Consider the following 27,032-nt stretch of genomic DNA (forward strand, 5'->3'; position numbering starts at 1 on the left):
AGCACTCAGAGGTAGCAACAGCAGTACTAAAAGTAGTACTGTTAGATATGATTGTTTTCTCAGATCTCTAAGCTGGAGGAAAAGCTACAGGTTCCAGTGCTGGAGAATGAAGAACCTCTGAAATACTCATACATACATTTAATGTAGTATTTTAATGAGTATTGTGACTGGTTATGTATATTTAAAAATATTTATTTTGTTTTTCTCATATTTAAGAAGAGATTCTTTTCAATATATTCAGTAATGTATAATGTCTGTTGTGTTTTTAGGAATCTATATTAAATAAAATGTTCTACCTGCGTACCATGCTCTGTTAACTGACAAAATGAAGAGTTGCATTATGAATAATATTAAGCTGGAAGTGTCTTAAATATATTATATTTATATGGATACCCATTATTATTTGACCTCTGCAGTAAATCCTAATCCTAAACCCAATGACAGCCTATCCCAGTGGACGTAGAGCGAGAGGCGGGGTACACCTGGTACAGGTCGCCAGCCTATCACAGGGCTAACACAGAGAGACAGACAGCCGTTCACACCTATGGGCAGCTTAGAATCACTAATTAACCTATTAAGAACATTTGGACCACTAAAACTTTTCTTTCTGTTCAGGAATACAAATAACTGTAATTTGGGATCTCAATGGGGGTGGGGGGTGCTTTAGTATTTTTCTGCTTTATTGTAAAATGGTAAATGGAAAAATTCATGAATAGCAATTACATTTTAGAAATATTTCAATTAAACAGTTTGTGCATAGTGGTAGATTAACCATTTCCTGTTGCACTTTCCATATGGCACCACTGATCATCACTGACTGGTTTGTCTTGCCCACAGTTTGTCACGTCTCTCGTCTCCTTATGCTTATTTTTTCTGTCTTCTTTCCTCTCACCCCGAATCCAGTTGACTTGGTTTTCTATTGTTTATTTTAGTGTTTCGATAATGTGTTTCCCCATAAAGGACCTAAGGTTCATTATGTTTCATTTTGACACTCAGAAACTGATTACCATTGCCATGACTTGGAATTTCTTCCTGTCGCTCAGTGAAGAGATTTAAAATAAACAGCGTGTCATGGTCCTATGGTTTTGTGTTATTAGATATGTGAATTATTACTATTGTTATATCTGTGTTTAGGTTTCATTCTTATTCTGTTTGAAGCTTAGATTTCTGAGTTTTTCTTCTGTTTTTGGGTTTATTTACTCTGGTGGATCGCTTTAATTGACTTTATTCATTGTGACAGCTTTGAGTCCTGTTTTTTTTTTTATGGTTATTTATTAGTTACAGTTTTGCAATCTCACATTTTGGTTCATGACTTTATTTCAGTCAGCAGTAGCTTCTGTGATCCCCACGTGCGCTTCAGGATTCCTTTTTTGTGAACTTTCTAAGCAGCCAATTAACAGCTTTCTTTTTTTTGACATCGGCCTTTGTGTCCTGCATGTGGGTCCTCTCTCCTCCACCACCACCTACTTCTTCACACTGAACTTTAGATATTATTGGTTGCAGTAAAATATAAGACTGAAGCTGTTTTTTGAAATGTAAATCTTGCACCGGAGGAATTGACATGGTACTCTCTCCTCACAGCATCTGCAGGTGGTGTTAACGCTGTAAAATCTCCAACACAAGCAGTGATTGGATGCTGTGCGCCATTTAAGTCTCAGCTTGTAGCATGACTGATGTACAGTGCCTTGTGAAAGTATTCGGCCCCCTTGAACTTTTCAACCTTTTGCCACATTTCAGGCTTCAAACATAAAGATATAAAATTTTAATTTTTTGTGAAGAATCAACAAGTGGGACACAGTCGTGAAGTGGAATGAAATTTATTGGATGTGTCAAACTTTTTTAACAAACAGCTACTCATTTAACAAATGAGTAGCTGCTTTTGTAATAAGCAGTTGCAGGATGCAGCCAGCAGGTGGCAGCACACACAGTTACTGTATTTTCCGGAGTATAAGTCGCACTTTTTTTCATAGTTTGGCTGGGGGTGCGACCTATACTCCGGAGCGACGTATATGTGACATTTATAACACATGAACCAAAATACTCCAGCCACTTGACATCTCCGTGAACTGCAGCTTTAAGGCAGTCTTGCGTAACCTGTGGGCGCAGTGGATGATGGATGGAGAGCACAGCTTAACGGCAACTGGGAGAATGCGCCACCCAACTTTCCTGGAAGTCATTGGATGGATCAAGAAAACATGGGCTTCAGTGACAAACCATCCTGTTGGGATTCAGAAAGGCTGGAATAATTGGAACTGCAGCTGACGACGAGTCTGACTAACGCGACACAGAAGAGGAAGCGGCGCTTCGTCTACGGAGTGTACGGAATTGTTTAGAAGTGACACCGAGGATGAAGAATTCAATGGATTGATGGTTTGGTTAACTTGTTAGTATGTTCTTTATGCTATGGTTATCTGAATAACTTAATGTTACGTTAACATACCGAACACGTGTTCGTTGTGCGTCATGTAGCTGAATGTGCTACGTTAGCATAACGTAGGCGTAACCGTGTTCGTCCTGTTCTTTAATCCATTATTATTTTAAATTGCCGTTCAAGATGGAATTTCTGCTCTGGGTCTCGGATTCTATCAACCCCCCCCCCCCCCCCCCCCCCCCCAAAAAAAGTGCGACTTATAGTCCAGTGCGACCTATATATGTTTTTTTCTTCTTTATTATGCATTTTTTGGCTGGTGCGACCTATACTCCGGAGCGACGTATAGTCCGAAAAATACGGTATTTAAAAAAAAAAAAAAAACTTTTCCAACTGAAACATACAAATTTCCATAATTTATTACCACACTTCATATCAGACATTTTCACATGCTTATACTTCCACAATACAATAATTTCAAACTGTTTTGCAAATGTTGTGTATATTAAAACATTTAGTGGGAGCAAACAGACACGATGGACCTAAACTATAACATGTCATGAGCTGTGAAGGGAAACTCATTTAAGTACAGTGCTCATTAATTTGTGTCAGCAAACAGGAGCGATAAATACATAAATATAAAAACTATATTATTTTCTTTCCTGCACTGTTAGCAGTTTTCATCTCTGCTGCTCAGCTACACGTCATATAAACGCACCACAGAAGATTACAGTACCACAGTGCAGATTTGGATAAGGCTGTGTAAATGGGTAACTGTTATATACTATTATGTATCCACAGTGCTATTGTAGGTCCCCTTTGGTTCACGAGTTTATTGTACTGGCAGCAGTCAGGAGCGATGAGAACAGAGAGTCTGGCCTTTGCTTCAGCACATCTGGATGGTCTAACTCTGCCACCTGTCGAACAAAACACTTTGTAACTTTAAGTTAAAGATTGTGTTTGTCTTTGCGCAGTCGTGATTGTTCATTACCTGCCCGTTGTCCATGACCAGAATGCGATCTGCATGCACGACAGTGTTGATGCGGTGTGCTATGGTAAGCATGGTGCAGTCTTGGAATGCCTCTTTGATGGTGTTTTGGATTAGAGCGTCTGTCTCTGAATCAATGGATGCTGTGGCTTCATCCAAAATAATGATCTGCCGAAAAATAGGAGGGAAAATCAGTGTGGGCATCAGTCCTGGTTTGAAGGAAGAATTCTCATATATTATTATACACTCTGAACACACAAGTAAGTAATGGAATTATTGACGGAGAAATCACAAGCCAATGTGACAGCAGTGTCACAGCCAATTAACTCTGTGCTAGCAGTAGAACAAAATATGCAAATTAAGAGGCATCATCAAGAAAAAGAAACTATGCAAAGCTTTATATGTGTCTTCACACCTTGGAGTTACGGAGTAGAGCCCTAGCCATGCACATCAGCTGTCTCTCACCAACAGAGAAGTTCTCTCCATTCTCCAACACTGGTGCCTGTAGCTGTTCCTCCAGCTTGGAGATCTGAGAAAACACAATCATATTTAACAGTACTAATTTTAGTACTGCTATTGCTACCTCTCAGACTAACAAAAAGCAGATATTCACAGCAAAAAAACCCAGCTCAGCTTTGTTAGGTTTAAAGAAAAACAGACCACTAAGTCATATAATTCTTGTCTGAGTCAAGGCAGCCAAGAGCAAAACTGTTTGAAATCCTGAATGGACAGACTGGTTTCAGGCAGACACAGGCAACAAGAAGATCCTGGGAGGATGGCCCAGGCTGGAGAGCCAGGGTTACTGAGGAGCAGGGAACCCAAAGAGCTGACAGCCCCCTGGCACATGAACTGCTGGCAGTGCAGACAGGCTGGTCTTCTCGGGAGGGTTAGGGTTAGCCGAGAGTCAGAACAGGCAGAAGGAAGGAAGGAAACAGAAGCAGGAGCACAGGGGGGGACCTACAGAGAGGATTAAGATGCCTCAGACGCCTGAGAGGTACACCTTGGCCTCCGGGTGAGGTGCGGGGTTAAATAGATGGCAAGGACTGAGGATTGGCAGTCTCCGGTGGATGAACTGGTTACTAAAAGTTGGAGAAAGATGTAGCATGGACAGAAGTCTGCAAAGATAGCAGCTAGGGGCTAAGCTTGCTGGCTGAAGGCTAACTGGCAAAGAGCTAATCAGTTGGAGGCTGTAAACTAGAGATTATTCAGGAACAAGATCAGACAGGAGGCTATTTGGCTGACTAGAAAGGAGACTGAAGAATGATTGGTTAGCTGTTAATACCTCACAGCCTCCATGCTAGTCTTGGCTTAAGGCTACTCGAGAGTTCATATTTGCCAGAGAGGAGCTCCTGAGTGTATCTTGAGAATTCAGGCGTTAGTTCACTAGTAATAATAAAATGTAGGACATTGGGGAGAATGTAAAAGTCCAAATTTCAAATCTTCAGTGGAAGAATCATGCAGAGCAAGTCAGACAGTAAGTAAGCTGCAAATGTTAAACTACAGGAAACAAAGGGGAGAAGCAGAACAAACCAAACTGCATAATCAGCATGAAATAGTTTTTTGTTTTGTTTTTTTTATTGTAATTTGGATAATGGATTCAAAAGCCAGTAACAAAACAAAGAATAAGGCTGTACAGTCAAAGTAATGTATTAATAACATACTGAGTCTTTCATGTAGGTCTTCTCCAGCGCTCTCCAGATCTCCTCATCAGTGTAGTTATTAAAAGGGTCCAGGTTGTACCTGTAAGAAAAACAGCTGATTAACCAGTAACTGATCCGCAGCAGTAAAATTGGTGTGTGCTTGTGTACAAACTATAAACCTCTATGTAGTTGTGGTTGGCTACCTGACTGTGCCGATGAACAGCACAGGATCCTGAGGGATCACAGACAATTTGCTGCGCAGGTCTTGCAGGCCAATGGCCATAATGTCCACTCCATCTATCAGTATGGTTCCCGCTGCAGGCTCCACTAGTCTGAATAGAGCAACTCCTAAAGAGGATTTCCCTACAGACACAAAGCAAGATAATTTAGCATATAAATGTTTAAAGGCATAAAGGTTAATGGATGGACGACTCTCAGCTACATTACAGTAATTAGGAATAAAAAACTACCCCAGAAAGTTTTTCAGAAGTAAACAAGATAAGGGTGCACATCACTGTACAACTTAAAAATCATTTACAGGATATGAAATCAAGTTGCAGAAAAGCCTCTGAATGTAGGAGGAATGATGCTGAAAAACAATAATCAATAGAAAGCCCTTAAATGGCACTGCATTAAAAATAGATGTAATTCAGCAACAGAAATCACTAAATGAGCTCAGGAACAGTTCTGCATGTATTACAACAGCACGGCTGCACATTCAAAGAGTCAGGCGTCCAAACGGGCCTTTCTGAGGTGCCGTTTACACGAGACCGTTTTCATTTTGAAACGGTGTCGTTTTGATGCGTTTCGGCCTTCTGTTTACACGACAACAGAGTGAAAACGATGTGTTTAAGGTGCCGTTTACACGAAGCCATTTTCACTGGAAACGGTGTCGTTTTGATGCGTTTCAGCCTTTCGTTTACACGATGGCCTTTCAGAAACGATCCGCGTTTACACGAGGACATGTGAAACGATGAAAACGATGTAGTTCCCATGCCAGGCCACAAGTTGGCGTTGGTTTTCTCTTTGCAAAGTTTGTTTACGCAAGACGCGCATGCGTGGAGTGACACAGTAGGTAGTGCGGCAAATTGTTCATTACTTATAAAACGGCCAATGTGAGAGGTTTTGTGTGGACAGATGATGAGGTTGGATCGCTGCTGCACACAACGCTGAATTACAAAACGGTAAAAACACAGGAAAAGCATAAGAAGCACTCGTGAATCCGCGAGTACTGTTTATCAGTTTGCGCGTGCGCGAAAAACTGGCCGTCGCAACCATAGTGCGCATGTGCGAGTCGAGCGTTTTCAAATCACCCCGGTTTCAAGTGTTTACACGAAAACGCAAGCCGGTGCGTTTCTGAAACGCTCCACTCTGGACCCCGTTTCTGAAACACATCGTTTTCACTCTGTTGTCGTGTAAACAGAAGGGCGAAACGCATCAAAACAACACCGTTGTCGTGTAAACGCAAGGCCGAAACGCATCAAAACGACACCGTTTCAAAATGAAAACGGTCTCGTGTAAACGGCACCTAAGAAACGGGGTCCAGAGTGGAGCGTTTCAGAAACGCACCGGCTTGCGTTTTCGTGTAAACACTTGAAACCGGGGTGATTTGAAAACGCTCGACTCGCACATGCGCACTATGGTTGCGACGGCCAGTTTTTCGCGCACGCGCAAACTGATAAACAGTACTCGCGGATTCACGAGTGCTTCTTATGCTTTTCCTGTGTTTTTACCGTTTTGTAATTCAGCGTTGTGTGCAGCAGCGATCCAACCTCATCATCGGTCCACACAAAACCTCTCACATTGGCCGTTTTGTAAGTAATGAACAATTTGCCGCACTACCTACTGTGTCACTCCACGCATGCGCGTCTTGCGTAAACAAACTTTGCAAAGAGAAAACCAACGCCAACTTGTGGCCTGGCATGGGAACTACATCGTTTTCATCGTTTCACATGTCCTCGTGTAAACGCGGATCGTTTCTGAAACGCCATCGTGTAAACGAAAGGCTGAAACGCATCAAAACGACACCGTTTCCAGTGAAAATGGCTTCGTGTAAACGGCACCTGAAGTCCAGACCTGTCAGTTATTAAACAACGGCACATTATAAAACATGTAACATGACAAACAACAGCTCCTAACACTTGCACAACTTCTAGCAGATTTCATATCAAGCCAAATTCAAAACCATCATTATATTTCAGTTTTAACATTCGATATGGTCTCTGTACAGTATCTTCTATTTAAATATGATTGTGTTTAACATTACATTTTAAAGAGTGTCACAACTGTTTTGGAAACATGATTGCTGTAGCTTTGTTTTTTTAATACTTCATTATTTAAATATTTGTTATTAACAGGTAATATTCAAATATCCCACTGAATGAAAAACAAAGAAAAAGTAGCAGCTACTAAATTCGGGGCCTTACCAGAGCCTGTCCTTCCCACAATGCCCAGCTTCTCTCCAGCTTGGATGTGGAAGTCAAGCCCATTCAGGACAATAGGTGTATTCTCTCTGTACCTCATCTTATAGTCTTTAAAGGTGATGGCCCCACTGCCAGGCCAGTCCTCTGGGATCTGAGCCTCCTTAATGTGCCTGGGAGCCTCTGGCTTACAATCCTGCAAACACAACAATTTATAGGTTTTAGGGAAGCGAGCAGAGGGAAGATTAGATTAGATTAGATTAGATTAGATTATTAGATTAGATTTGATTGCTTTATTGTCACTGAACATTCAGTGAAATTTCCATTGCAGCTACCTTTTAAAAGACATATATACACAATACATAAACAAAAACAATAGTAAAATACACAATAAGTTAAAGTGTGCAGAATAGTGCAGGAAGGAAGTAATTTCCAGCCTCCCCCTTATTAAGGGCGAGGGATTATATGTGCGGCTGAAGAGGGGAGTAGGTGTGTGCCAGCAGGGGGGAGGGGGTGTGTGAGTGCAGTGTGTGGCTGTAGTGGGGGGGTGAGTGTGTGTGTTGCTGTTGGGGGAGGTGTCTGAGTGTGAGTAACTGCAGGGTGATGAGGTCTGTGAGGTTTGTGTGTGGCGCTGTGGGGGTGATGGCTCTGACAGCTCTGAGGAAGAAACTGTTCCTCAGTCCATTGGTGGTAGTCCGTATGTTTCTGTACCGCTTTCCTGATGGAAGTGGTGCAAACAGTCTGGGGCCCGGATGGCTGGGGTCTGTGACAATGGCTCTGGCTCTCCTTATCACCCGGCCTGCATATATACAGTCCAGGTCTGGGAGGGGGCTGCCCACAATGCCCTGTGCTGTTCTTACCACCAGTGCCATACCACACTGTCACATTAAGGCAGAGTCCGCTTTCACTTGTGGCCCGGTAGAAGTTCACGAGCAGCTGAGATGAGAGTCCAGCCTGTTTCAGTTTCCTGAGGAAGAAGAGTCTTTGTTGTGCCTTCTTCACCAGGTGGGAGGAGTTGGTGGACCAGGAGAGGTCAGATGTGATGTGGAGGCCCAGGAACTTGATGTTGTCCACACGCTCCACTGCCTCTCCGTCTATGAGGAGGGGGGTGTGGTCCGTCTTCCTGGACCTCCTAAAGTCCACAATGACCTCCTTGGTTTTTCCTGTGTTCAGCACAGGGTTGTTGGCTGAACACCACTGGGTGAGCTGCTGGATCTCCTCTCTGTAGTGGGTCTCATTGTTGTCTGAAATGAGACCTACTAATGTGGTGTCGTCCGCGTACTTCACCACCGTGTTCGTGGGGTGGATGGCAACACAGTTGTGTGTGAACAGGGGGAAGAGGGCTGGACTGAGCACACAAACCTGCGGCATGCCCGTGTTAAGGACCAGAGGGGACGATGTTGCCTCACCTATTCTCACCACCTGAGACCTGCTGGTGAGGAAGTCTCTGATCCAGTGACACAGGCAGACCCACCTCACATAGTTTCAGTGCCAGCTTGTCTGGGATGACAGTGTTAAATGCTGAGCTGAAGTCTATAAATACCATCCTGACGTAGGTGTTGGGATGCTGCAGGTGGGTCAGGGCTGTGTGCAGGGTGATGGAGACAGCATCCTCTGTTGACCGATTCCCTCTGTAGGTGAACTGAAGGCTGTCCAGGTCAGCGGGGATGGCGTCTCTAATATACCTCAGAAGGATCCGCTTGAAGCACTTCATGATTACCGGGGTCAAAGCAACAGGCCGGTAATCGTTCAGGCAGGTGATGGACGTCTTCTTCGGTACCAGTATGATGACGGAGGACTTGAGGCACTCAGGAACCATGGGACAGATTGAAAATGTCCAGGAACACTCCTGATAGCTGGTCAGCACACGTTCTCAGAGTCCGGCCTGACACCTTGTCCAGTCCTGAAGCCTTGCGGGTGTTGATCCTCCTCAGGGTGGATTTCACCTGGTGCTGCTGCAGGACAAGGGGCTGGTGCTGCTCCTCCAGCTGGGGGAGATGCGTAGCCTCTCTGCTGCCCAACCTGTTGAAGCGTGCAAAGAAGCTGTTTAAGGTTTCAAGCAAGGTGGGGTCGTGGCTGGCCAGTTGACTGCTGTTTTTATAATCTGTCAAGGTCCTGATGCCCCTCCACATATTCTGGGGGTTGTTGCCATTGAAGTGTTCTTCAGTGCGTTGCTTGTATTGGAGCTTGGCCTGCTTAATTCCTTTCTTCAGTTCTGATTGGGCCCTGCTATAAGCCAGCCTATCTCCAGACCTATAGGCAGTGTCCTGGGCTTTCAGCAGGGACTGTACTGTGCTGTTCAGTGCAGAATATAATATAAGAGTACAGATGATGTATACTCCTCCAGGTCTGCCCTACCCTAAATACACTCCAGTCTTGTACTTGTGTATGTACTTGTGAAATTTGGGAAACACAGCCTTCAGTTCACCATGGTTAAAGTCCCCCGCCACAATCACGGCCATCTCCGGGTTGGCGTTCATCTGCTCGCTGATCAGGCAGTACAACTCCTCTAAAGCTGACTTAGCATTAGCCTGCAAATTTTGGCCTCGAACTATGAAAGACAATGAAAGACGAATGGTTGCAGGAGACAAATCTGACCGTGAGGTATTCCTGCAGTCGCTCCACCGAGTTGAACCTTGCCTCCACTTCTGTTGACTCTCTTACTACATACTGAAGCATGCCTGTCAACTGGACAACACACACAAATTGTGATAAAGTACAAACACACATTTCAACATGACTCAGCAGTTAACCAAACATAATTGAATCTGCTCTCCTTATTACCTGTATGGTGTAGGACATGGCCAGGCCTTTCAAGGATGGACTAATTAAGTCGTTACTGCTGAGCACTACAAACAGAGACACCAGCAGGGTCATAGTAGCAGCCATGAAGTCCAGCCAGAAAGAAAGCCACCGTGTGCCAGAATGAAACAGTAAATAGTGATTGGAGTTGATGTCATTCAGGTACTTGAACCTACGATATGACAAAGAACAAGATGGAGTTAGTTGAGATTACGTTGCTGTACCGTGTTGATTAAAGAATGGTGTCATACATTTGTATGTGACTGTCTACTGTGTTGTAGGCATGGATGGTGCTGAGGCCCTGCAGGGTAGAGGATGTCAGTGAGATACAGGGAGAACGGCTGATATTTTCCATCTTCTTCATGTGACGAATACTCCTTTGGAATACACTGCAGATAACAAGAGATGTTCAGCAAACAGCACCTTAAACAACTATTTACTGTTGCACTAAAGCCCATTTTTAAACCTTAACTCTTATAAACTCACAAGAGAATGAGGCCAAACAAAACTCCAATAATAACCACAGCTGCAAGCATGGCGGGGAAGACGCCTGCGATGATGATAAGTGTGAATGTGACGAGCAGACAAAATTGCAGGAAAGGATCCATGTGAAGAGGAAGCACAGTGTCCACCTCCTCTTGGTCTTTAGAGAAACGGTTCAGAATTCGGCCTGTTGGAGTCGTGTCAAAAAAACTCATTGGACTGGCAATAATCTGCGAGAGGATAAAACAAACAACAACAAAATAATCATTATCAGCAGCTTATCGATAGCTACTTCATGTTGTGTACTTAGGTAACTTTTAATCATTAAACACTTAATCTGTTTGACGGTAATCAGCAGGGATTGCTGTGCTCTGGATGGTTTCAGGGTACCTTCTTGAACATTGTGTCATGGAGTTTGCAGGAAGCCCTCAGGGTGACATAAGTGTAAAAGAAACATTTGATGACAGCAAGTATGACCATGACAAGCAGCGCAACACCGTAAATCGTTTGGTAGAAGTGCAGTCGTGGATTTTCTGAGATGTCACCCGGATCTGAACTTTGCTCAGTCGACGACTGGGATAAAACAGACAAAATGTGTGACGTCAGTGCAATTTAACCCCTTGTTACAAAAGAGGTAGACAAACCACAGATAAAGAGAAGACTTCTAATATGGCAGTACAGAAACTGGGTTAGTTATCACAAACAGGAAGACTAAAAGTTTTGTTCACTGTGAAATGGGAAGATTAATTTGCAGATAAAGAATTTGCTAAATAAAGATCATAACACTCCAGCCCACAAACGTACTGTCAAAGAATGCTGATTATTAATGGTGATGGACGGGGTTAGGATCGAGCTAAAACAAACGATATGGGCAGACTAAGGCATATCAGTATTCTGTTCACTGATAATTCTAAAGAGACAATGATAACACAATGTGTCAAAACCACTATGAAATGTGCTGCTTGGATATCCTAGGTTCTTCCCTGACCATGAAATTAGCGCTCAGTTCTTCAGGTGTGCTCGACCCTGGAGAAGGACTCATACTGCACCAGGATAATGAGCTCATTCAAACCTCAGAGCTTCACAAGAACAATTTAAGACTGTAGAGTCCTAATATTCACCATCTCTCATAGACTTTCCTTGACCACCATCTGACCTCAACCCTACTAAATGTTTATGGGGCCAAAAATTCCAGACATGATAAGAACTTTGTCAGAAAACACAGTGGTAAGAAAGGTATCAAGTTTTACATGGAGCTGTTGAGTCTGTGGTAAAGGGCATGCTTTCCTTAAAGCAACAAAATGATCTATGGTAGAGGTAAATGTATAATGGAATAGTACCATTAGCACCACTACTGCTAGCTGGTGTTCAAGCCAGTGACCAATTATTGTACTGAAAGTCCTCTTGCAATATGTAGTATTTGAAGACTGGCTAACACAGATAATCTGACTTGAAACAATAAACCTGCTGGTGTTTGTAATGATCTTTATTGGATCCAGCTGTGGGAGGAAGAGCACCCACCGGGAACCCAGTGCCATTCCAATCAAGCTGGTGATCCGTGATGTGTTTATTTCTGTGTGCATGCTAGAAGGGGAGAGAGAGAGAGAGAGAGAGAGCGGATTCTCACCCCATTACCCTGTCCAAGCCAGAAGCTGAGCCACCAGCTACTGAAGGCTGATGAGCCAATCATGAGGACAATGTTCAGGACAGTGAGGAAGACCAAAATGTAGCCTGCAGCAACAGAGTTACAGCAAACCTAATCAACCAACATGGTGGTGGTACATTTAGAACTGTGCATTACTGCTAAGAATCACGTAAATGCGTGTGTGTGTTGTACCACACCTCCAGCTGCTTGACAGTATTGGTGGTAGGTTCTTAAGGAGACAGCACCTTCTGCTGAGGACTCTTGACTGACCAGCTGATCACCAGCCTTAACAGGAGCTTAAAAGAGGGAAGACATTTTAATAGTCATAACAGGATTAATGACCTGCATTTGCATCGACATACATCATATTAGCTTCTCCATTACACATTAATCTAAAAATGTATAATCTAGCTTGGCATAATACAGGGCATCACACAACAACTAAATATGTGATACTGAAGCAGCAGACAAAACAGGACACTGCAGCATTTCTGCAGTTTAGGTTTAGTATATAAACTGGCAATTTAACAGGTACATGATTGCTATGTAATACAATGACATCATAATATCTATAGATGAGAACCTTCAGGAACCTAAGGTGCCAATTTTGGTTGCTTAACTCCTGATTGTATAGGAGGAGTTTGCAAACAAACAAAGATTTTGCATAATAAAATTAAGATTATATTTGAACCCTGGACTGATACTCAGAACTGAATGAATTTGATAGACTTACGATTTTGGTTAGCTGCTGTTGCATGATCCTTTTCATCTGACATGTCGAATGCTGACAGGAAGCATAGAAGTCATCATGTTGATTGCATTTACCACATAGTACAAGACATACTATAACTACAGACACAGCCCCCCTACAGTGAGGGGAACTGGTGAATGATATGCTGTGAGGCATATTTTGCTGTCATAGATCCACTTGTACCCTTAGAGGGAAATGTCACTTAAGCCCTGACTCGATTACAGCATAATGTTACGATGTTCACAGATCTCAACCCAGATCAGCGGCAGATTTTGGAGCATGATGTTACATTACACACTCAGAACTCAGAATAATAAAATGTTGAAAACACATTGAAATTTATCTGATGTTTGTGCTAAGTTAATAGAATATCATAAGTAGCAATAGCAGGACTGCATGTTTGCTTTCCTGCCTGTTATTACTTAACAAAGCCTTGTTCTGATTTACAAAACTTTGACCTGCTCCTGGTCATAAGGTCACACTTTAACGGATAAACATGTTGACGTACCAGTGCTGCACATGCGCTGGCACAGCAACATGTAGAATCAATACCAGAAAATATCAGTGTGAGTTTTGACATTTATTCTAAGAAAAACTAGAAAAAAATCACTACTAAAACATCTAAAGTCTATCATGAACTGAAGCATCACAAATGATCCCAAATATAAAATTCTTTTCATCTTTGGTTTCATACCGGGGTTTTCTATCCCGCTGTCGGTCCGATGTCTGAGCTCAGCCTCGTTCAGCTCGGCGGCATCTTTGGATGACACATCCTCCTCATCCTCCTCTTCCTCATTCTGACAATCAAGAGAATCGAGAACACAGTGTTACAGCTCAGCTTAACATAACCAAGCTTATGGAATTTCCCCCCGTTGTACAAATGACCCCATTATGTTTATTGTTTTTGAACAAATAAAACAATAAAGAACAGGTGTGATGGCTGTGCAGTAGCTTAAATGATAAGAATAAACAATAAAAGTATAGAAGAGGTACTGTAGATTTTACCACAGGGCGCTTTCTTACTTCGGACTGTTCCATCTGGTAGTTGGTGATGAGTTGAGCGTAGCGTCCGTTAGCTTTCATCAAGGTTTGGTGGTTTCCAGCCTCCCTGATCTCCCCGTCCTCCAGAACCAGGATGTCGTCACAGAACTCCAAATACTAGAAGCCATAAGTGAGGACAACTGTGACAACAGTTGAACTGGCAGCAATAAGACAATCTATTTCATGTGTGATTCTCTGGGAAGATTTTGTTTTTTGAATGATTACCAGGTAAATCATTCATTCATTCATTCATTCATAAAGAATGAAGCAGTTTTCCTACCTGGAGCTGGTGTGTAACCAGTATGACTGATTTTGTTTGCAGTGCCTTCTTTATGCATTCTTCAAAAATATGTTTCCCCACATGCGCATCAACAGCAGACAGGGGATCATCAAGGAGGAAGATGTCCTTGTTGGAGTAGACGGCTCTGGCCAGGCTGATCCTCTGCTTCTGTCCCCCTGACAGATTCAGCCCCCGCTCTCCAATCTGCCCACAGAGGAGCAGAAAGTTCATCATGCCGCCACCAATAAGGTCCAGTTCAGTGTGAAATCAGGTTTTACACGTCACAACAGAGCAAATTAAAATAAGACATCCACGACAGAAAGAGTGCATAAAAGACGACAAATTGCTCCCAGCTCCTAATAATAAAATAATAAAAGGGGGTCTTACGCATTTATACTATACAAGACTGCTTCTTCTTCACATAATATTTGCTACTATTTGTTTTAGTTCAGCTTCAAACAGCTCATTATTTATTTTGGACGTCAATTATGTGTTTAAACGGCTCGTATTCACGACACAACACTAACTGCTGGATACTTGTTTATGCAGATAATTAATGCACTTTCACAGAATCACTAAATGATTTTGGCTGTTTAGAGGGAGAGAGAGCACCTACCTCAGTTTGATCACCGTATGGCAGAATCTTCAGGTCATCTCTGAGGCTACAGACGTCCACAACTCTGTCATATCTGTGGAGTAGCAATGCAAGAGAGCTAACTGACTGACGCTGAGAGATGTGCTGTGCATTGAACAGAACCATTTGAAAAAAATGGATGTCTAATGAGTCTAATAACACATGTAATCACCACAAGCACTGGTCTTTGAACACTTTTATTTTAAAAGCATTCATTTCATTTGCTCAAACATACAGCGCCTCGGGGCTGTAAAGGTACTTTTCTGCAAAGTCTACACTGTACAGAGTCTGAATTGGACTTCCTGTTGTAATCCTGTCAGATATTGAAGCTGACCTCTACTTTTGTTTGATTACCTTATCAGACACAAACTCAGAGAGATAAGAGGAAGTTCCTCCCAGCTGAACACTTTTCATGTTAACCTCATGAGAAAAATATGATCGTTCCTGAAAACCTTTGGCCTTGTTTTCATAGCCTGTAACATATTATTCCAAGTGAAAAGTCAAGAGTAGTAACAATAATTGATTTATGGTAAGTTATTAATTACTTGGCTTTGTCAAAATGTTCTCCCATGAGGATATTTTCTTGAACGGTTCCGTGAAAAATCCAGGCCTGCTGGGAAACGTAGGCAAATGTCCCATCAGCTGTGACGGAGCCCCGAAGAAGATGCATCTAAAAGATAAAATCAGGCAAGCAGAAACAAAAAAACATATTTACAAGTTAGAAAAAATAGGAACTGCCTTTTCTTCTTTCAGCTGCTCTTTTTAGGGGTCACCACAGCAGATCATCGGCCTCCATCTAGCATCTTCTCCTGTCACACAAAACCCTCCTTCACTACATCCATGAATCTTCTCTGTGGTCTTCCTCTTTTCCTTTTCCTTCTGCTTGGCAGCTTCATATTCGGCATCCTTCATCCAACACATCCACCATCCCTCCTCTGCACATGTCCAAACCATCTCAGCCTCCATGCTGCTCAACCTTAGCTGTCCCTCTGATATACTCATTTCTAATCCTGTCCATTCTGGTCACTCCCAGTGAAAATCTTCACATCTTCAGCTTAGCCTTCTATCTTTTTGTCAGTGCCACCATCTCCAAACCATCCATCATGGTCCAGCAGGTCTCACTACCAACACTCATCTACACCCACTCCACCCCGCCTGCACTCTCTTCTTCACCTCTCATATGCTCCATCTGTTGCTTTGGATGATTGACCACAGGTATTTAAACTGATCTACCTCCACTACCTCTACGCCTTTCATGTTCACCTGTCTCTCTCTCTCATTCACGCACATGTATACACACATTTATTTTCTGTCTCTGTTTTAGTGACTTTCATTCCTCTTTTCTCCAGTGCGTACCTCCACCTCTCCAGGCTTTCATTCACCTGCTCTGTAGTGAGAGTACGGAGCAGGCTTTCATTCACCTGCTCCGTACTCTCACTACAGATCATCGGCAAACATCATAGTCCACAGAGACTCCTGCCTGATGTCATCTGTCAACCTCTTCATCACTGTTGCAAACAAACAGGGCTCACCTTGGTTCCACCTTGAACCCATCTGTCACTCCTGCCACACACCTCACCACCGTCTCTCTGTCCTCATACATGTCCTGCACCACCCTCACGTACTTCTGTGCCATTGACTTCATGCAGTACGACAGTTCCTCTCTTGGCACCCTATCATGTGCTTTATCTAGATCAGGGATCCTCAACTCCAGGCCTCGAGGGCCGGTGTCCTGCAGGTTTTAGATGTGTCCCTGATCCAACACACCTGAGTCAAATATAGAAGTCATTAGCAGGACTCTGGAGAACTTGACTGCATACTGAGGAGGTCATTCAGCCATTTGATTCAGTTGAGTTGATTGAGTTGAGGATCCCTGGTCTAGATCCATAAAGCCACAGTGAGGCTCCTTCTGACTTTCCCTATACTTCTCCGTCAACACACTCAAAGCAAACAAAGAAGCCATACTGCTGCTCACTGATTGGCTCAGCTTAGCATCAACATCTCTTTCCCACATCTTCATGGTTTGATTAGTGAATCACTTCCTGATTCACTAACGTTTCTCCATTAGTCCTCCTCTCCCTCTCATTTTCTACATTCACTCGCTCCTCAAAGTACTCCTTCCATCTTCTCAGCACACATTCTCCACATGTTAAAAACACTGTGAATAACATGACGGATGACAAAAAATCATCTGACCATCCATTCACTTCCACTCATCCTGTTCAGGGTCGCGGGGGGGCTGGAGCCTATCCCAGCTGTCATAGGGAAAGAGGCAGGGTACACCCTGAACAGGTCGCCAGCCTGTTGCAGGGCCAACACAGAGAGACAAACAACCTTTCACACTCACATTCACGCTCTCAGTCACACCTACGGGCAATTTAGAGTAGCCAATCAACCTAACCCCAGTAAGTGCATGTCTTTGGAATGTGGGAGGAAACCACGCAAGCATGGGGAGAACATGCAAACTCCACACAGAGAGAGGGAGAGGCCAAGGTGGAATCAAACCCAGACCTTTCAGATGTTATTCTAACTGTGAGGCAGCAGTGCTAACCACTATGCTACCGTGCTGCCCAAAAAAATAGTGAAAAAAATATTTAATAAAACTATACAAAACAATAGAAGTGGACGAAAAAACTCAAAGGAGAAACTAACCTGTTCCAAAATGCTGGAAATCAGTGATGTCTTTCCACTTCCCACATTCCCACAGACACCGAGCAGTTTGCCCTTCAGGAAATACCAGAGAGATCATTAGTTTACCTTCAGCAGAGTCTAGATAACCTCCTCAGGTATCGTGATCAGAGGTAAAGCACACCTTCGGCAGTGTGAAGGAGATGTTTCTCAGTGTTAGTAAGGCTTCAGTCTCATCTGTCCTGTGTTCTGACACCCCATTGGCTGTGCCGGGTGGGAGGCCAGATGGGTTTTCAGGTCTGGTCCATGAAAATGTAGCATTTCTCATCACTATAGCTGATGCGCTGTCTGCCTTTTGCTTCAGGTAGGACTCAGGATTCTGGATCAGCAATACTTTCTGAAATATCCACACACTGCATTTACAAGCTTATTCATATTTTACCATTGATATTTCAGATTGAAAGTGAGATACATGGTGTGACTAGACAAAAGCAAAGATAAAAGTAAGACAGGAATCAAGGTAGCATTGTAACCAGATTTGTACTGTAGGCTGGTGTTATGTTTAAAGAGGGCCTGTTCTGCTCATTTCTAGCTCCATGTTTTTATTATTCTTGGACTCTACTAGAGTAGCTTTGCACAAGTGACTGTTCAAATTAATGCTTCTTTATTTATACTATCTTGCACTGCTTGGTGCAGCCCATCAGTTCATTCTTTTCTGTAACAAACGCTTTTGAGAGCAAGTGGCTGTGGGTTCTTTGCTTACACCCAGAGCTGCGTGCCTGAGATGACCAATACTTTACCTTTAATCGTCTTAGTGCTACAAAAGCTTCAGCCGTGGCCTTCACACCCATGGGCAGGATACCGAGGCAGAACCTCATGGAGTTGAAAATGGAAATTGTGGTAAAAGCCTGGTTAAAAACAAAGAAGTATGTTCATGTGATTCTACAATGCAAGCAAGCTGTTTTGATTTTAAATGGACCACAGCACTCTGGTTTTCCAAGATCACAATCAGAGGAATATAATAAACCCATATTTCATGTCTCATACCCAAACATGCTCTAACATTGGACTGCAGTTCCTAACTACAAACAGACTTCTTACTTTTTACTTGCTTTCTCCAGTATTCCGTTGTAAAGCACAAAAATTACATAAAGTCAGCATGGTAGTAAAAGGTGTTGTTCTGCATGTAGAGCATTGCCATACTGCTGTGGTACTCACATCAGAAGAACTGAGCTTTAACCCCAGCAAAGTGTGAACCAGAAGGGTGAGAACAGTGGCAAGGGTGGAGATGATGGTGGTGATGCTGGTATTAGCATTCTGGACATAACTGACCTTCTCTAAATATTTCTTTTCATTTTTCCTGAAGCCTGTAAGAATGGAAAGGTTTTGGTCAGTTACCTTTATCTTTAGTGGGCTCACATTTCAGTCTGCAGTTGTTTAGTGTGCACCTTAGTAACGCCGTAGTAACGAGCAATATTTTTTTATTCCCTGAAATAAACAAGAGTTCAGACTGAAGAACTGGACCTCACAGTGTCTAACACTGATAAGAATCCATCCTGAAGTTTACAAGATCATAAAATATTAACGCGTTTCACAATCACACATGCAATCTACTTGTCATAAGTCACAGTCAACTAGAAAATGCGAACGAGCATTCAGCTGCAATCCAAGAAATGTCCATAAATTTCCAAGGTAAATTGAAAGTAAGTCAGAGTTCAAGAGGTTCTCACAAACAACTGGATGTTTAAGAGGCAGATAAATTCAACTTGTAATGAAGGGAATGTGGTTAAGAGATATTCTTCTTATAGGTACATAAACCTACACAGTGCTGCACACCCTCAAAGCATCCATTAGTGAGACACGAAGATACCTTAATACTCATTTTGGAGCTACAGTTATGGCCAGAAGTTTACATGCAGTCATCATGGGGATGAATGTCAGTAATTTTTGGCTTTTAATGGTTTCTTTGAACTGTTCATTTTCCAGGATGGAATAATTGTACAGCTTACCTATTTAATGAAAAAACTAGACCTGGGAGCACAAGTTTGAAATTATTTTGGATTTTCTCTAATCCACACAGGGTCAAAATAATACAAACAGGCTCAAATATATACAAACAGTCACTTAAATATTTTATTAAGTGGTGCTGAAAGTTTTACAATGTCTTTTAACCTGACAAGGCCAAAGCCTATTTATATTTCATAAGCGATCATGATTGACTACAACTGGTAGTTTCTCTTTGCCAGCACCCATTGAATTGACCAATATTCAATGGGAAACTCCAAGGAACTCAGTGAAGCTCCATGAATGAGAAGTATAGATTTAGTTGGGAGGGTTTCTTGGAGTCTTTTTTAAACAACTGCAGATTCCAAGATCATCAGCTCAAACAACTGTACGAAACTGTACGCTGCCCACACGGACGAGCAAAATGCCTTCTGGAGCAAAGTTTAATGTGTGTAGTTTTGTGTATAGTTTTGACCCTGATTGTATTAAAAAAAAAATCCAAAATAAATTCAAACTGTACCCAGTTTTGTTTTTAAAAGTCATTATGGTGAATGATCATTCCATACTGAAAAAAAGAACAATTAAGAAAACATTAAAAGCCCAAAATTACCATAACATTCAAGCCCATGATGACTGGATGAGACCTTCTGATCTGCACCTTCTACACCATCACATCATACAGGTGTGATGGTGTAGAAGGTGTGAGATGTTGCACCTAAACAGTTCCAATCTTCTAGTGCCTGACTGTATGACTGCTGATTTTATGTTTAAACAAATGGGAGTTTATGAATAATATCCCTGATGTCTGATATACTGGTCAGAAGAAAAATGTATCCAGCTGGTCAACATGCAGCTGCTTGACTTACCTGCAATTTTCTTCTCAAAAGAATCTTCCCATGCATACATCTTGATGAGTTTTATGCTGGTAAGTATCTCATGCACTGTGCGAACTCTGCTGTCGGTTATCAATATGGACTTCCATCTGAATTTGCTTATGAGCCTGGCCAAGGAAAACTACAAACATCAAGAAAAACACATCGTAAGTGACCAAAGAAAACAAGCAGCAAAGGAACATATGTAAACATTGTGCTGGAAATGTTTTTAAAAAGCACCAAAATCACAGTTTTTCTATATTAGCAAATTTCCACTTTTGTCTTGTCTTTGGGTTTAAACTACGTTTTTCTAGTTCTTTACATGTAAACAAACTGAAAAAAATATTTTTGATCCCCAAACTTTGCTTTTGTGGTTCAAACAATGATTTTTCAAATTTGGCATTTTTCCATATAATGCAGTTACTAGTTCATAGAGGTTTTAACCTTTTTTTCACACTGTTTTCTCTTCAAAAACCTGTTGTGGAACTGGTTGAAGCCTCGGTGAAAAGCTATGGTGAGATGGGCTGCAGATTGCCAATGAAGGTCCACATCCCTGATGCTCACCATAACAGCTTCGAGGAGAATATTCAGAGGAACAAGGGGAGCGCTCCCACCAAGATATAATGAACTTTGAGCATAGATAACAGGGATCCTTCAATGAAAACATGGTGGGAAACTACATTTTAGGGCTCATACGTGAAAGTGAAAATTTGTTTCAGAAGTTTCAAAACTAAATCTTTGTGAATTTCAATATTTAAAGTCATTATAAAATCTATAAAAGCAAAGTTCAACAGGAATAATCTGCATTTTCTCTTGTTTTACAATAAAGATTTCAGCTATGCATTTTTTTCTTTGTTTGTTTGGTTTTGTATAAAATCAGACTGCCACATTCATATATCCTATTATTTTAATCACCTCATATAAAACACATACTTGTACTTCAGTATTGCTCAACATTATTTTTTTTAAACATATCTGATTTTGATGTCTCATGTGCATCCCTTGATATTTCAAAATAAATGAAGCAGGCATAATATCTGAAGTTGATTCAAAGTTATGAATTGGTATTTCAGAGCTAGTCATCGTAATTTTAAATGCGAGTACAAGTGTAAAATGGGATATTATTCAATGGCAGTCATTTGATCTCAACTCAGTGGAGTTTTCCAGTTATTAAATACAACACTGAACGCAGAGAAACCCACAAACAAGCAGCACCTGAAGGTGACTGCAGGAAAGGCAGAGCATCTTAAGGGAGGAAACTTAGTATTTGGCTATATCCATGGGTTCTGGACTTCAGGCAGTCATTGACTACAAAGGATTTAAAAAATGTAAAACTATCCATTTTTAAAATTATATTAATGTATCCATTTAATTTTGAGCTTCTGAAAATGTAAAAAACTACAAAAAACCGTAATTCCTAAACAGTGATGTAAAAAGTTTGTAAAACCCTGAAAGTCTTCACTTCGAGCAGTTATTAACTGTTGGATTTAAAATCCCCTGTGGTGGTGTGCACAGTGTTTGCAGGCAGGTGACATCCAATGATGTTCCCAGCCCAGTGATATGACCCTACCAGACACTTGAGTGAGCCCCAGTTACTCTCTCCTGCACACGGCGTTACAGTGCATGCAAGGTGATTTACAAATCACTGACTTCTATTTTCATTTGCAATTTATGATTGTACAAAATAAAATACTTTAAAATATATCAGATTTATAAACAACATGTACAGACCTGTATGGGGAAAAAGATGATGTATGTGAAGATTCCAGTCAGTGCGGTGTAGCCCAGTATGTAGCAGACATAGATAGTACACATAGTGAAGAGCACAGGGATGGACAGCAGTAAGCTCCCAAACAGCACAGCCTCAAACAGTCTGTGGCCATCGTTGGTCAAAACATTAATCATCTTGGTGGGAGACACGGAGGAAGTAAATTAGGAAGTGCATCAAAACTCAAATCAAATTAATTTGTAGCACTATTAAGGCTATGCTGTATCAACAATATGGGTGAGAACCAGTCTGTACCTCTCCCATTGAAATACCACTGTGCACCCGCAGAGATATGACTTTCTGAAAGGCCAGTGAAGAGAAAGCTCCTTTCAGTCTGACTCCTGTGCGCAGGTTCAATGCCCACAGCAAGGATATGAAGAAAGCTTTGAAGAACTCTGTGGTGAACAAACCGATGCACAAACCAACACCGTAGGACACTGTGGACTCCTCTGGGGTTTCAATGTAATTCAAGATCTTACTGACCAGAACAGCCTGACAGGACAGGACAGAAAGTATTTATAACACTTAAAGTGTGTGAATCATTAAACTCCAGTTGCATACTGTATTCAGGTTTACAGGTTCATGGTTTTACTGTCAGATAAAAAAGAAACAATTATGAGGTTCTGAAAGAGTCAGATGTATATAATGGAAATTTAAAGCACAATCATGCTGTCACAAGACTGTTGTAATGTCATCTATAAATATAGCTAAATACCTAGATTGTATATGATCACCTGACTAATATTGTTTTTGTCCCATTTTGCTGCCGAAACAGCCCTGACCCATCGAGGCATGGACTCCACTAGACCGCTGAAGGTGTGCTGTGGTATCTGCACCAAGATGTTAGCAACAGATTCTTTAAGTCCTGTAAATTATGAGGTGGAGCCTCCATGGATCTGACTTGTTTGTCCAGCACATCCCACAGACGCTCGATTGGATTGAGATGTGAGGAATTTGGAGGCCAAACCATAGCTGAACCTTTTTTGTTTTGTGACAGGGAGCATTATCCTAGAGGGGTGTACACGGTCTGCAACAATGCTTAGGTATGTGGTACGTGTCAAAAGAACATCCACGTGGATGGCAGGAACCAAGGTTTCCCAGCAGAACATTGCCCAAACCTGCTGGCTTAGCTTCTTCCCATAGTGCATACTGGTGATGAGCTAATGAGGCATGTACTTGCTAAACTGCTCAGGTGTGACACTTGGATAAAACAAACAGGTTTCCACCATTTACAGCTGGGACTGTTCATATTCTAATCTAAAAATGAAGACTCACCGGACCCAGAAATATTGAAATCATGGCCATAATTCCAGCAACGATAGAGAGAATCAGCCTGGTTTGTTGAAAGCGAAAGGTCACACGAACCAATGAGGCTTTGTCCAGGCCCTTCTTTGCCACTTCTTCATCCCAGAGTCTCTGAAACCTGCAAGGCACTTACAGTCAGGGCATATACTGTGACTGCATCACGTGACAGTAGTGAAATGTGAAGAGGAAAGACCTTTCTCCACTAGTGTCAGCTACATCAAAAGGAGACAGGTGTAGATTTGAGATGTCCAGCTTATTCCTGAAAATGGACCACATCATGGGGGTCATCCAGGCAAAAGTAGAGAAGGAAAGGAAACCTGCATTGTCCACAGGGTGAGACCTAGACATCAAGTAGACATAAAATGCTCTGTGAAAGAAAGGCATTAATACATGTCCTAGTATCCAGTATTTAAATGGACACATGTAACGATTCATCAAACAATATCTAAGTGCATAAATAATCAAGTATGTCATCATTGTCACTGACTGTGGTGAGGAAAAACGGAAGGGCTTAAGAGTCTGCAAGCTCTGTTGGTATTTCCTGAATGAGGAAGGGCGATGCGCTTCATATTCATGCACATAAACATCATCTGGATTGAAGACCTCAGATCCGGTTCTCCATTGGATACCATCGTCGGCCTAAACAGTCAGAAATGCAAAAAAGACAGAGTGATGGAATCAGATAAAAAGGCAGAAAGGATGAAAGACTCTGGGTACAGCTAAAGGTCTGAAAAAATAAGCAGGAAAACACGTCAGAATGCAAACGCAACATGTGAAGCTGCTGTTTGTTCAGTACTTACAAATGAGACTCCTCGAGTGTTATTGTTCTCCAGAGAATATTCTTTCTTCATTTTGTTCTATCCTGAGAGAAACAAAACTGCAGAGTCAAAATTATACTGGCCAACAGTATAATTTAAGTAGAAACGCCTAATTTGGGAGCATAATTTACCAGGATCAGAAACTGGAGGCTGCAGTTGTGCCTCATCCTGTCATGATCCCTGCCGTTGGCCCCCGTGCTCCTTATGTTTCTTTGAGTTGTGTTGTTTAGTTATGAATTAGGATTTTAGTTTGTCATTGTTTTCTGTTTAGTTATCTTTGTTGGTTCCTGTTTCCCTCATGTTGTCCTTCCCGTGGTCTGTGTTCAGGTGTTTGTGTCAAGCCTGTGTTGTGTTTTGATTTCCATGTCCTCGTGTTTGGTCAGTGTTCATGTGTCTGTTTTGTTTCTCATGTCTGTGTCCCTTGTCTCATGTTTTGTTCCTCTTCCCAGTGTTTCCCTGAGTGCTGTATTTAGGTTTCTGATTTGGTCGTGTTTAGGTTCCCTCTATGTGTCAAGTCTGCGTGTACCTGCTTTGGTTACTTCCTGTTTTATTTTGACAGTCTTTTGTCCTGTGTGCTTCAGCTGTGCTCTTCACCTGTTTCCACTTATTGTTCCATTTATTGTATTCTCCTCGGTCCTTGTTGTGTCATCGTTTGTTCCCCACTGTGTGCCGCTATGTGTCATGTTTATAGCTCAAGTTTATGCTTATGCCTTAAGTTCCTGCTATGTTTATGTCAAGCCAAGTGTTGCTATAAAGCCTAAACTTTAATATTAAGCTTTTTGCCTACTGAGTCCTGCATTGAGGTCCACAAGCATGTCACAGCATCAAACCCTGACACATCCTGCATTACAAGACGTAAGCAATGCACACACCCATGTCCCAACTTTTTAAAAATATTCAGCATGAGTCTATATTTTTTTAAACTACAGACTTAAATGGTTGTAAATCACATCATGATGTTTTGATTTAATTTGAAAGATTTTAATCCCCTTGTAAAAAAAAAAAAAAACTTTAAAAATAAAATGGTTAAATTGTAGCCAGCAGAGCTTTCTGATTTTTTGTATAATCTTGTTTGAAGAAAAAAATGCACTAAAAAATGTTCCTGTGTTGGATTATGGTATGCTGAGCTAGATAAAAAATAGAAAAAGAAATTTGATTTTCTTTAAAAAAATTCAATGGACATGAACAAGTCTGCGAAAGGTTAACAGAGTTAATATTGTATAAGCAGGAGAAGCAGTGCAGACATTATTAGATGCAGAAGCAGGTCTGACATCATTTCAATGGATAACAAATTCATTTCAACTACTTTCTCTTTTAACTACAGTTAAGTTTTAAAGAAGATTTTATTTAAAATGAGTGTAAATAAACACACCTGACCATGAGGGAAGCTTTTGATGAAAGAGTGGTTGAGTTCATTTGAGAGGGATGGAGGTGTAGTGGCAGCTAAAGAAAGGATGGGACCTGCTGGTATGCAGTTGAGGTCAGGACACCAGCCATAGGTCATGAATTAATATGAATGGTTGACTGTGCCAAAACCTGTGACTGGTAGTCTTTGTGGAAAAAAAAAAAGGTTTTCTCTGAGCGAGCAGGACCTTGAATACCTCCAATACGCCGGCAGGGTGATAATGACAGTTTTTTCTCTAAGTCTTCAGATGATTTTCAAAATTCACTCCCACTCTGTTAATGTTCAACTGAATGCTAAAAGGTCATGTCAGCCACTTTAAAGGCTTCATGTGTACCGCAGCAGCGAGAAACAACTCAGTTACATTTCGGCTTGTATCTGTTTAAGTGTTTAAGGTAGTATTTTCTTAGAATAGAGTTTCCAAATGCTATTTTTTGACATTGTCAAAGTTTAAGCTTTGCATGCACTGATTTCAGAACCATCTAAGCAGAACTTGCAAAATATGAAAAAAATGTAAATACAGCCATGAGGAGGTAACACAGAAACATTAGTTATTCTAACCTGATACGCAATTGAGGTAAACTATTCCCAGCAAAATGATTATTTATGCTAATGATGTTTTAAAAATTAAGTTAACTACAAAATATAAAGAACCAGTGAAAAGTGATGCAGCCAGAACTAAAATGCAAACTAGATCCACAAAACGGATTTTAACAAATTTAGAGTAAACACAGTGAAACGTTTCCTGTCTAAGTAGATCAAGAAAGCAGAACAATACCTGTGCGTGGAGGACAAGGAAGACGCACTGCTGCTACTCAACGCTGAATCCAAAGCAGTCAGTGGAGCAGCAGTTTACTCTGCCTTGCACAAGTAGCTTAAATGGAGCTCAAAGGTTGGCCTGTTCGGAGGTGATAGCTGTTGCTCATTTTAACTGGACAACAGCTTAGTCACTGTGACAAATCAGTTCAATTCAATTGAATGAAAAATCTGATTAAGATCTGTGTATGTGACAGTGTCCTTAAACCAACCTTACATTCAACAATTACACTAATAAAATCTGGACTTGAACTAGTTTCTATTTTCTAACTTAATATGCTGGGAAAATGATGCAAATATTCTGATAAATCTCACAAATCATATGATTATATGAGCATACAGGCTATGCTCCAGCTACAGTGGTAAC

General features: G+C 41.6%; 1 protein-coding gene across 1 annotated transcript; it reads right to left on the reverse strand.

Moving 5' to 3' along the window:
- Positions 1 to 2,854: 2,854 nt before the first annotated feature.
- Positions 2,855 to 26,709, reverse strand: abcc12 (ATP-binding cassette, sub-family C (CFTR/MRP), member 12). Its single transcript, XM_030720642.1, has 31 exons — positions 26,628 to 26,709; positions 24,430 to 24,491; positions 24,117 to 24,268; positions 23,823 to 23,969; positions 23,600 to 23,747; positions 22,580 to 22,816; positions 22,288 to 22,461; positions 20,551 to 20,698; positions 18,899 to 19,047; positions 18,481 to 18,588; positions 17,865 to 18,077; positions 17,705 to 17,776; positions 15,598 to 15,722; positions 15,035 to 15,107; positions 14,419 to 14,622; positions 14,121 to 14,255; positions 13,792 to 13,894; positions 13,080 to 13,130; positions 12,544 to 12,642; positions 12,329 to 12,432; positions 11,092 to 11,274; positions 10,705 to 10,931; positions 10,470 to 10,607; positions 10,201 to 10,390; positions 10,015 to 10,104; positions 7,423 to 7,612; positions 5,200 to 5,359; positions 5,018 to 5,096; positions 3,772 to 3,885; positions 3,360 to 3,524; positions 2,855 to 3,285 (listed from the first exon to the last, which is right to left on the reverse strand). Exons 2-31 carry the CDS (start codon positions 24,478 to 24,480, stop codon positions 3,193 to 3,195), a joined length of 4,122 nt encoding a protein of 1,373 aa, XP_030576502.1. The 5' UTR covers positions 24,481 to 24,491; positions 26,628 to 26,709; the 3' UTR covers positions 2,855 to 3,192.
- Positions 26,710 to 27,032: the final 323 nt, after the last annotated feature.

Source organism: Archocentrus centrarchus, chromosome 3 (genome assembly GCF_007364275.1).
Source record: "Archocentrus centrarchus isolate MPI-CPG fArcCen1 chromosome 3, fArcCen1, whole genome shotgun sequence".
NCBI classification, from domain to species: domain Eukaryota; kingdom Metazoa; phylum Chordata; class Actinopteri; order Cichliformes; family Cichlidae; genus Archocentrus; species Archocentrus centrarchus.

What these genes read in the sequence shown, in the direction of transcription:
- abcc12 (XM_030720642.1), bottom strand. Translation starts at nt 24,480, where the DNA reads ATGAAGAAAGAATATTCTCTGGAGAACAATAACACTCGAGGAGTCTCA. An exon ending in GAACATTTTGACAAAGCCAA is followed by an intron (nt 15,108 to 15,597) that starts GTAATTAATAAC and finishes GCTACTCCACAG; the next exon opens with ATATGACAGAGTTGTGGACG. An exon ending in TGTGGGAAGGACAGGCTCTG is followed by an intron (nt 5,360 to 7,422) that starts GTAAGGCCCCGA and finishes TTGTGTCTGTAG; the next exon opens with GGAAATCCTCTTTAGGAGTT.